At 45.8% G+C, this 12,093-nt stretch overlaps 1 protein-coding gene across 1 annotated transcript; it reads right to left on the reverse strand.

The window, feature by feature from the left end:
* Positions 1–359: 359 nt before the first annotated feature.
* Positions 360–11,774, reverse strand: OAS1 (2'-5'-oligoadenylate synthetase 1). Its single transcript, XM_041729449.1, has 6 exons — positions 11,508–11,774; positions 9,148–9,436; positions 6,884–7,068; positions 2,972–3,204; positions 1,995–2,148; positions 360–869 (listed from the first exon to the last, which is right to left on the reverse strand). The coding sequence occupies exons 1-6, from the start codon at positions 11,685–11,687 to the stop codon at positions 708–710; spliced, it is 1,203 nt and encodes a 400-aa protein (XP_041585383.1). The 5' UTR covers positions 11,688–11,774; the 3' UTR covers positions 360–707.
* Between the last annotated feature and the right edge of the window lie 319 nt (positions 11,775–12,093).

A 12,093-nucleotide genomic window follows, 5' to 3' on the forward strand; every position in this document is an offset into this window, starting at 1 on the left:
GACTTGAGGCTACGGCATCAGATGGGGCAGTTCTGAAAGTTTTCATATATATATATATAATCAGAAATGTAGACAGAGGAGGAATCAAAGATGCTGTTCTTAGGATTATTTGTAATTGAAATTTAGAAGGATCCAAAACGAGTCAATATTAAAAGTCAGTCCACAAAAATGTCAATCCAGGAGGCAGGGATTTTTGTCTGTTTCCTTGGCTGCTGTGTTCCCAGCGCCCAGAACAATGCTTGGAACACAGTAGGTACTCAGTATATATTTCTAGTTGTATCTATTCGTGTACATGCACGTAACACGTGGATATACCTCTTGGCTCTGTGACTTGCAGGTAATAAACTCCCATCACATGGTATTTGCTATTCTTTTTATTGTTGTTGACGATTGTTGGAACTATAACCCTCCCATTAGGAACACAGAAGAAGGTTAAGGCTCTCTGATTGTGTCTCCGTGATTATTGTCAGAGAACAGGCTGGAGCAGGGTAGGGCTACAGGGAAACGTTATCTCTGAGAGGAGAAAAAGCATAGACTAGGGGAAGAGGGGGCAGGGGACCTGCATTCTGGCCTGAGGTCTGGCATCAGCTAGCCCTTGGGGTCAGAGCAGTCTTCTGCCCCCTGGATCAAGGGAACTCTCCCAAACACCAAACGAAGGGGCTGGCCTGGATGATTCCTGAGCTCTTTCCCCTAAAGGGCACAGGCGTTCAGAGGATGGTACACATCCAGTTTTCTTCCTGCTGGGGAATGGACTGTGTCATGCCTGTGTTGAGGCTCCCAGAGGATACAGGGCGCCAACCATAATCATGGTATGAATATGTCCTGTGTTCAGAGGTTATCCAATTGTCCTCATAGTCTTCTTCTTCGAGCTGAAAAGGTAAAGCACATGATCACATTAGAGAATCGATCCTTCCACCTTGGCACTGGGTCTCAGTGAGCATATACAGCAGATACCGTGTGGCATGCTACCTGGATCCCCCTTGAGGAAGGACGAATAAGTCTCAGCTGCTGGGGAGATGGTCAGCAGGTAGATGTCAGAGGTCAGCCCCTCCCTTCAGGGGCAGCTCGACTACAGAAAGCCTCACGTTCAAGACTATACCTTTTTCTGAGTTGCCCACATTTGGTGACCGATCCATGTGCTGAGTCTAAAGGCCTGACCACACCAGATTGCAGCAGGGCGACTCTGAAGGCCATTGGAGCTCCAGAGGGGTGGGCTAAGACTGTCACTGCTGCACCCCACTGCCCCAAGTGTGGCACAGGAAAAGCTGAGTGTTGGCATTAGAGTCCATCGACTTTGGATCCCAGCTCTACCACTACCTAGCTAAATGTCATTGAGCAGGTGACTTCATCTCTCTGAGCCTCCTTTGCTCCTCTGTAAGATGGGAGTAGCTAACACACTTCAAAGGGTATGGTGATGATTTAATAAGATAATGTAGCATTTAGGACAGAACCTGAGTCCAAAGCAAATATTCAATACATGGTGGCTGTTATTGTTCATTATGATTATTCATAAAGGAATGAGCCCACCAGAGCTGTGGAAACAACTGCCTCTGGCCAGGGTAATGTAAACTAAAGAATGAACTCCGGAGAAGGGGTATGCAAATCCTAGGAACTCTCTGAATGTGTCCCCGATGACTGAAATTATGAAACATATCCTGAAACTCAATGAATATGTAACTTCTGGCAAGGAGCAATTTTTTTTTGGATAGAATGTTTCTTTGGAAAAATGGAGGTCACTTGACCTCTCTAAGCCTGTTTCCTCACCTGTGACACGGGGAGGGGAGAACGAGCCTGTCTCAAAGGACATGATGTGAGGATGGAGACAAGACAAAACATGCAAAATGCTCCACACAGGACTTAGAACATAATAGGAGGTCAGCACACCTTAGATAATGACCACAATTTTTGCTGTAATGTTAGAATGCATTAGTCTCATATGCCCCATGCTGTGTAGAGGGGCTAGGGGATTACATAAAGGAGGAAGCAGGTTTTACCAGCACGTCCCAGGAGCCCACTGGAGACCCATCCCATTTCTTAAAGCATGGGTAACTCAGCCAGACTCTGGCCTCCTGTGCCAGCCGCTGCCAGCCGTATCTGTCTCTACCAGCCACGTTTCCCGTCGGGTCAGCAGGGTCCAGAATCACAGGCCTGGAGAGTAACAGTCAGAAAGGGACAGGTGAGGAACTAGGGCTGTGTTGGGGGAATCCACATGCTCCCAGCAGTGCCAAACAGGAGCCTGGCACAGGCTGGGACTCAGGATAGGAACAGGATGCTGTTCCCTGGGGCGTGTCCTGAGTGCCCTGCCCCGTGGTGGGTGGTGGGTGGTGGGTGGTGGGCACAAGGAGAAAAAGCCTTGCACTTGGATCTGACAGAGCTGTGTTCGAATTTTACCTCTGCCCTTTATTAGTGGTTTGACCTTGGGCAGTTCACTTGACCTCACTAAGCCTGTTTCCTCACCTGTGATATGGGTAAACAGGTCTGTCTCAAAGGACATGATGTAAGGATGGAGACAAGACAAAACATGCGAAATGCTTTGCACAGAACTTGGAACATAATGAGAGGTCAGTACACATCAGCTATAACGACCATAATTTTTGCTATTGTATTAGAATGCATTAGTCTTACAGCAAACTCTTAATTCCTGGGAGCAATTATGATTATTGCTCTAGCTGTTGTCATTTTAGTTCAAATTTTGGCTATTTCACTCATTTTCTGTTACTGTTAAGACAAGCTCCTTACCCCTCAGAACCTCAGTTTACCCATCTGTCTGGTGGCTATGGCATGCCTACCTCACAGGGTTCGAGGTTATTGTTTAAATCAGATGGGGGTAGTAAAATGCTCAACACAATGGCTAACCATAGAAGGTGACCAGCAAATGAAGAGTCTTCCCACTTCCTTCATTTCCAAGGTACCATAGCTATATCCAGGGGCTCATTTACGTGGCGAGTTAACTCATGCGGGGATAGAGTACCTGGGTTTTGCAAGCTGCCTCATCAGGTATTGTCTGATAATCGGGGTTTCAAAGTTGTAATACTTTGTCCAGTGGATGCAAAGCTGCTGGTAGTTCAGGACTAATTTCAAGACGGTCTGAAATCCCTCAGCTGTGATGAATTCTGTTTGGTTGTTTCCACGCTCCCAGGCATAGACTGTCAGGAGCTCCAGGGCATACTGCGGTGGCAGGGGCTTCCCAAGCTTCTGCTTACACTGAGAGTAGGAAAAATAATCAGAAACATGCAATTGTCCAGCTAGGGTGTAAAGCACATTTCCTAAAGGCCAAATCCAGCCTGCCATCTGCTTTTGTCAATAAAATTTCCCTGGAGCAAAGCTACACCCATTCATTTACATGTAGTCTATGGCTGCTTTCATGCTACGGAGTTGTGTAGTTGTGACAGAGATCATGTGGCCCACAAGGTCTAAAGTATTTCCTACCTAGGACATTATGGAAAAATTTTACTGACTCCTGGTTAAGAGCTTGGGCTCTAGATTCTGAGTGATGTGGGTTTGAGTCCTAACTCCACCAGTGTCCATTCTGGAAAGACAACTTAGACTCTTAGAGCCTCATTTTTACTTACCTGCCAGGTGAGTGGTCATAATAGCACCAAGCTCATAAGGATACTGTGAAAATTAATCAAGAGGAAGAACTCATAGTGTTCCTAAGAGCCAAACGAAATTCCCTTTGGAGTAAGATATAAAACCCAAAGCTTCAAATGATTTCACAAATAGTTTTCAAATACCATGACCAGGACATAAATAACCAGGCACACAAGGAAACAAGATACCAAGAGTAATAACCAGCAGAAAAAGTGAAAATAGTAATATCCACAAAACTTTAAATATTGAAGGATCAGTAAGAGACTTCAAAATAACTGGAAACGTTATGTTTACAGAAATAAAAGAAGAGCTTGACCTATAGGAAATTAGAAGCCATGCAAAGTAATTTAGCATATTTGAAAAATAATAAAATAGAAATTGTAGAACAAAAAATTACAATAACTGTAATTAATAACTGCAAATTAAACGCTGTTAAGGGAAAGCTAGTGAATTGGAAACTATGTTAGAATAAACTATTCATAATAAAGCACGGAGAGACAGAAAGATGGAAAATATGGAAGAGAATATAAAGATAATGGAAGATAGACTGAGGTCTAACATGCATTTAATTGGAGTTTCAGGAGGCAAGGAAAAGAGAGAGACAATGTTTTAGGAAAGTGGCTGAGAGTTTCCCAAACTGATGAGAGATATCCATTCACAGATTCAGGAAGGACCCAGTGAACTTCAAGTAGGACAAGTTAAAAAAAGGAATCATCATTAAGAACCTCAGATTGAGGGGCACCTGGGTGGCTCAGTTGGTTGAGCATCGGCCTTCAGTTTGGGTCGTGGTCCCAGGGTCCTGGAATTGAACCCTGAGTTGGACTCCCTGCTCTATGGTGAGCCTGCTTCTCCCTCTCTCTCTGCCATTCCTCTCACTTGTGCTCTCTGGCTCTCTCTCTCCCTCTCTGTGTCAAATAAATAAAATCTTTTAAAAAAGACACCTCAGACTGAAATGAAACAAAATCAAAGAGAAAAATATAAATGCAGCCAGAGGAATAAGATTACCTACAAAGGAGCCACAGTTAGCCTGACAAATGACTTTTTCACTAGTGACCCCAGAAGATGGAGTGATATATTCCATGTACTGAAATGGCCGCCAATCGGGCAAAAATGCCTATTAAACATGAAGGTAAAATCAAGACATTTTCAGGCAAACAAAAACTAAGAGTTCATTATCAGAGGACTCTCACCAAAATAAATCTTCTGGGACATACTTCTCGAAGAAGGAATGTGATCTCAGGAGGAAGATTAGAGACGTAGGAAGGAGTGAATGGTGAAGAACATAGCAAATATGCAGATAGATAAAATGATTTCATTTTATCTAAAATGATTTCATTTTATCCCACTGGTATGGGAAATAATAGTAATGTTTTGTGCACTTGAAAATATAGAGACTTGAAAGACACAGCAAAGTGGCATGTAAGTTGGACGTAGTGTTGGTGATGGTGAGTGGAGTTAAAGTATGGTGAGATTCCTGTATTGTTTTATGGGAAAGAAGAGAGAGGGAGAGGGGAAGGGGAGGAGGGGCAGGGATGGGGGGGAAGGTAGGAGGGCCAGAGACAATTCCTTGTCGTGCTGGACTATCTTCCTCATTGTAAAACAACTAGTATTCCTGGCTTCTTTCCACTAATTGTCAGTAGCATCCTTGCCCTTGATCACCATGGTTACCAAAAATGTCCTCATCAATTTTCAATGTCCTTGGGAACAGTGTTACACTTGTCAAGGACCACTTTTTGCAAGTTCTAAAACGCTCAGGCTCCATGATCAAATTTCCTCAAACAGCAAACTAAGATGTCTAGCAAAGGATTGTCTTGCTTTGCCTTAAAGATTATTTTTAAAGCAGGAAGATTATTCTTAATTACTTTCTTCCATTCGTTAAGTCATCCAAAGACATACATGTATATTATAAAATGTATATTATATGTTAGGCAAACTCTTAAGTCAGAAAACCCAAAGTCAAGTTTTTGTTCTGCTGCTTATTAGCTGAAAGAGCCATCTCACTCTTACACTCTTTCTGTAATATAGGTTTGATGATACCTCCCTTACTCAGCTCACAGAATCACCATAAATATTAAATAAGATATAGGATATTAGGAAGTAAGCAGAAATTCATATCAAGAACTGCAAAAGATCGGGATCCCTGGGTGGCGCAGTGGTTTGGCGCCTGCCTTTGGCCCAGGGCGCGATCCTGGAGACCCGGGATCGAATCCCACGTCGGGCTCCCGGTGCATGGGGCCTGCTTCTCCCTCTGCCTGTGTCTCTGCCTCTCTCTCTATCTCTCTGTGACTATCATAAATAAATAAAAATTAAAAAAAAAAAGAACTGCAAAAGATGAAATATTATGAGCCTGGCACAAGCTAAGCACATAACACATGTCTACTTTATTACGTGTGCTCCAGGAGTAGTTCAAAGAAAGCACATTTATTAGGACCAGCTATGCCGGGCACCACATTTTGTGGTTTACTCCTGCTATGCCATGTTACTCTTTGCAAGTGAGAAAACAAGAAGCAGAGGGAGGTTCGAGGTCAGAAAGCCAGGAAGCGCACAGAAGTGTATGTGCGCACACCTTATGCGCATTTATGTGTGGCATTCATTAATTTACTCAACGATTACTTATTGAGCATCTATTATGCGCCAGGCATTGTTCTAGGTTCTGCAGATACAGCAGTGAATAAAACATACAAGTCCCTTCCTTTATGCACATTTTTAGGGGGGAGATAGACAATCCCACAGGCTGGAGTAGAGCTTCCCTCTTGGAGGAACTTCAAGGAAGGCAGCATGGACTGAAGCGCTGAGAGAGGGTTTTCAGAGATGTCAAGGGCAGACCCTGGGAAACTCGTATGATGACTGGGTCCAGGGTGAGAGTGACGGAGGCGGTGACAATTGGATATATTTTAGATACGGGACCAACATCACTTGTCAACTGGTTGAATAGAGCTGTGTGTGCAAAACAGTCCAGAAAGACCCGTGGTTCAGGCCAGAGTAACTGGAAGCATGGAGTTGTCATTTCCGGAGATGAGAGGGACCAGGAGGAATGAGACACCTTGGGTCCACTGGCACCTGTCCCAGGCCCTTGGCCTCCCCTTCTTTTCCTCCCGCTCCTGCCCCTCCCGCTGCTCCTCCTTCTCTGCTCCACACACAACCTTTCCCCTCCCTCTCCTCTCCCCCTCCCCCTCTCCTCCTTCTCCCCTTTGCATACCTCGCTCATCGCCCTCCCGCCTTCCCACCCTCTATTCTCTACACTCCCTCCTCTCCCTCCTCCTCCTCTGCTGCCCAGGTGGGAGGAACGTACCGTTTGGTACCAGTGCTTGACGAGGCGAATGAGGCTCTTCACCTTGGTTGGACGCTGCCTCAGGAAGTCTCGCTGCAGCTCCGTGAAGCAGGTGGAGAACTCGCCTTCTGTCCCCAGGTTCTCACACTCTTGGATTAGCTTGATGTAGACTTGAGGGTTGGGTCTGTGGTTATTGGTCCACTGACCTGTTAGGGACAAATCCATAACTTTAAGATGTCGCCCTTCTCTTCCTTCAGTGGTGTTGGTGAGACAAGCTTGCTGGCCGTGGGGGCTCAGCAGAAGGGGCCACAGGCCTAGAGCCAGGTGCCCCGAAGTCCATCCCAGGCTTTCCTTCTCCTAGCTTTCCTGCTGTCACCCCGTCCAGGTTGCCATCACTGCTCTCTCCCACCAGGCCTAGATAGCAGCCTCCTCAACGGTTGCCCCACAGCCCATTCTCGACCCAGCACCCAGAGAGGCCTTTCAAAACCTGATCACCCTGCTTCTGGCTTCCCACAACATCTGAAATAAAATCCAGAGTTCCCACAGTGGCCTGTGAAATTTGATGTGATCGGTCTCCTGCCGCCTCTCCCATCTCGCCTCCTACCTTGCTCCCTGGCCTTTTTTCTCTTCTTAAATATGTCAAGTTCAGACCTGTCTCAGGGTCTTTGCACTTGCTATTTCCTCTTCCTGGAATACCCAGATCTTCCCATGGCTGGCTCCTTCTCTTCCTTTGGGCCTCAGCTCAGATGTCACCTGCTCAGGGGGCCCTGTCTCATCACTCTGTCTGAAGAAGCCCTCCGTCCTCCATCACTCCCCATTGTATCACCCTGTTAGATTTTTGTCACATCAGGTAGCAATCCATTTATCTTGTTTCTGTACTCATTGTCAGGCTCCGGGGCAGAGGTGCCTTGCTTGGGCCATTCGTGGCCATAGAGGAGTGCCTGGTACACAGTAGGTGCTCAGTGGATCACCTGTGCTTATTATTGTTGATTGAATGTCTCCATCCTCTGGTTTCACCTCTCTTCCTATCTATTTTCCCTACTATGCTTGGGCCATCTTCCTAAAACATAAATATGACCATGCTACTTCCTTGCTTAAAACCTTTCCACAGCCCTCCATTGTGTTCAGGAGAAGTCCATGACCAAGGTTACAGACTTCTGCAGAATCAGCTCTCCTGGCTCACTTTCTGCTTACTCCCTCTTCATCCTCCCTACCCTCTTCCTCTGGCTCCACCTTCATCCCCTCATCATCAGCCTCTTGCAGGTCTAACACATCCTGATCTTTTCTTATCTCTGGCCTCTGCTTGTGCTGTTCCCTCTGCCTGGCATGTCCTTCCACCCCTTCTCTCTCCCCGTCTTAGTTTTTTGTAGCCAAAGAAAGTAATGCCAGCACCCAACACTGGACATGGCAACAAGAAAGGATTCCCAAACTTTCTCATTTCTTGGTGCTTTGGATTTTCAATATTATCTTACAGGTCCCCTAGGCAACCCCCCCCCAAAAAAAAACCCCACAAAACCTCAAAACAACATCAACAACAAACAACACCAAAAAACCAGTTCGGTGTATGTAGTTCAGTTTGTACAACTGAACAGCAGTAGTTTGTGTGGTGTCCAACAGATGGCATGGTGTTTCCCTCAAAAAATTAAAATCTAAACTATTTCATGTGCCCCTGTGAGTTATTTCACTGTGGCATCCTGGGGTGCCCCGGTGCATAGTTGGGGAACTCACATTTTTGAACACCTACTATGTGCCAGGCCCTGTACAAGAGCTTCAGGTAGATGATCATTTAATACTTTGGAGAATGATCCAGGCATGGTTTAACCAGTTTTCCTAATGTGGACATCAAGCCTCTGAGAGGTGATGCTTCTCATCCAAATGTTTCTTCAGATTATCTATAGATTCCAACCCTCAGCATAAATTTAGTGAGGTCTCCTCATGTTTGGGGTGAAAGATGCAATTCACATGTTGACTCTATGCCAGATCTCCACTGCTTCATTTTTGGAAAGATGAAATCCCCACCCTTTGCCACAGTAGAACCAGCAAGCCCGACAGGTGTTGCATAAGAAATGTCTTGCCTCCAAATCCTGCCAATTTGCTGTTTAATGATGCTCCTGTGGCCAGTTGTGACCTCATTCATTCTAAGATCTCCTCCCCACTTTGAAGGCATGCTTCATCTTAGTTAAGACTCTCCAACTATGGGAAATTCATGCTCAGAAACATGAAAAAAGAAAGAAACCCCATCACAGGACAAGGCGGGAAAGCAACTTGTGTCTGTGAATGCTCACCCAGGACGTCAAAGGCAGGCAGCACATCAAACTCCACCCCCTCACCAAGCTGGGGGGACCTGAGGACAAAGCTGAGGGCGCGGGGCTTCTCCCACTGCAGACTCTTGACCTCAAAGTACACTTTAAAGGTTTCTTCTCTTTGACAGGCTTCCAGCTGCCTCTTAATTTCCCAAATGAACTGTCCTCGTTTCTCGAGCTGTTCCTGAAAACTCCTGAGATTGTTAAGAAAGACCACAAGGTCGGCATCTGATCGGCCTCTGAGGGTCGTGCCTTTGCCTGAAGAGCCACCCTAAAACAGATGAGCAAAATGAGAACTGACAGTCATTGAGAAGAGCCTCCCTAAATAAAATGATGAGGATGATCACTAACATTCTTGAACCTTACTTGGCCTCTGTGCTGAGGGCATCACCGGTCTAACTTCCATAATGCTCGCAGGATCCTATGACCCCCATACTCTTGTTATCAGCTCCCACTTTACAGATGTTATCAGCCCTAAGTGCTCAGGGAGGTGATACAGCCGCCCTGCCACACAGCGGGAGGCAGCAGAACTGCAGTTTGAACCCTGGCTGGCTGGTTCTAGGCTCTGCGTCCTTTACTCTTATATATGATTATACACCATACACTGGCCCATGCTGGGCGGTTTACATGCTGGTCATATAATCTGTACATCTCTATCAGGCACTGGGAATTACTGGGGAGGAAAAAGAAGCACAGAGAGGTGAAGTGACTTGGTCAAAGTTTCACAGCCAGCTGGTGCTATTTGCTTTCCAAAGTAATACCATTAACCAGCCCATGATACCTTAGAAATGGTGAGTCCCCATTGTGGATAGGGGAGAAAAGGATCCCTCATGCACTGTTGATGGGAATGGAAATTGGTGCAGCCACTGTGAAAGACAGTATGGAGCATCCTCAAAAAAATAAAAATAGAGCTACTGTATGATCCAGTCATTCCACTATTGGGTATCTACCCAAAGAAAATGAAAACACTAATTTGAGAAGATATAGGCAATCCTGTGTTTATTACAGTATTATTTACCATAGCCAAGATATGGAAGCAGCCCAAGTGTCCATCCACAGGTGAATGGATAAAGATGTGCTGTGCACACACACACACACACACACACCACACACACCCTATGATATTATTCAGCCATAAGAAAAATGAAATCTTGCCATTTGCAACAACATGGATGGATCCAGAAGATATAAAGCTAAGTGAAACAAGTCAGACAGAGACAGACAAATACCATATGATTTCACTCATACATGGAATCTAAAAAATAAAAAACCCCCAAAGCAACAGACTCAAATACAGAGAAAAAACAATGGTTGCTAGAGGGGATGTGGGTACAGGGATGAGTGACATAAAAAAAAAGGGATTAAGAAGTTCAAATTTCCAGTTTTAAAATAAGTCACAGGGATGAAAAGTATAGCACAGGGAATATAGTCAATAATACTGTAATAACGCTGTGTGGGGACAGGTGATGATGTTTATCATGTGCAGAATTGTCGAATCGATACATTGTATACCTGAAACTAATATCACACTGTATGTTAATTATACTCCAATAAGAAAAAGGAATGCTAGTTCATCAAGGGAGTTGAAAAGCCCAGTAGCGGGCAGCCCAGGTGGCTCAGCGGTTTAGCGCCACCTCTGGCCCAGGGCGCGATCCTGGAGACCTGGGATCGAGTCCCACGTCAGACTCCTTGCATGGAGCCTGCTTCTCCCTCTGCCTGTGTCTCTGCCTCTCTCTCTCTCTCTCTGTCTCATAAATAAACAAATAAAATATTTAAAGAAAGAAAAGCCCAGCAGCATGGAGATAGCTGGCACCAGACGCCCTTTCAGCAACGTCTGGCTCTGTTTTTGTGGTGTATATACTTTATGGGAGGTGGCACCAACAGCTTCCAGCTACACAAAATCATTGGAATAATGTTTAGCTGTTGTTGGCTGGTGAGTGGCTCTGGAAGCCTTTATGTCAGAAAAACACAAAAACATGCCCCCAGAACATAAAGTCTTAACGGCTCAAAATTCTGCAGAAGCTGTTTGAGTCCCCAGCCTGGCCATTGGCAAATTGTTTACTACGAGAGCCGGCCTCTGTTTTTCTACCTCTGAAATGGACGTGGCCGAGGATGGTGGCTCATAAACTTCAGCCAGGGCACTGATTTAAAAGTTACAGATCGAGGGCCTGCCTCCCCTCAAAATCTTTTCTAACAAAGCTCTGCTTATATTTTCTTGGTATGGATATGTCAGAAGCCACCAGCCCCAAAGAGCTTACTTAACCTTTTGCTCCCTCTCTCTGTCTCTAGGAACTCTTGCCCGTCCATCCACCCCCTCCCCCGCCAGGGAGGCTTGGGCTCACCTTGACAACTTTAGACACCCGCACAGGGTGGGCTGCACCTTGGAAACATCTCTCTTTCAGGAAAGTGGAGATGATGTGAATGGCTTCTTTGACCTGCCTGCGGAACAGCGTGTCTGGCAGGAGATAGTTTTCGATGAACCTGTCCAGATCCCTGGCGGGGGTCTCTTTGAGCTCGGGCATGCTTCTCAGGACAGGGACAGGAGAGCCCGTGGCTGCAGGACTGGCAGCTGGGAACAGCTGTCTAGTCTGTCTTCCTGTCTTAAGTCAGTTAGTTTCGTTTCCCTGGAAGGGAGGAGCTTAGCATGAAAAACATTCCTCTGAGCCTGAAACTGCCTCTGCCCTGCCAGCTCTGTCCAGAACTTACTATCTATCCTCTTGCCCTTTATGTAGCAGCCTAGGACATCAGACTTGTTTCCACTGGACTCTGAAACTGTTGCTTTTTTTTTTTTTTTTAAGATTTTATTTATTTATTTGAGAGTGAGACCTAGTGGGTACAAACTGGGCTGGGAGGGGCAGAGAGAGAGAGGGAGAGAGAGACTCCCTGCTGAGCAGGGAGCCCAGGGGTGGATCCCAGGACCCAGTGATC

This window comes from Vulpes lagopus, chromosome 14, assembly GCF_018345385.1.
Source record: "Vulpes lagopus strain Blue_001 chromosome 14, ASM1834538v1, whole genome shotgun sequence".
Lineage (NCBI taxonomy): Eukaryota > Metazoa > Chordata > Mammalia > Carnivora > Canidae > Vulpes > Vulpes lagopus.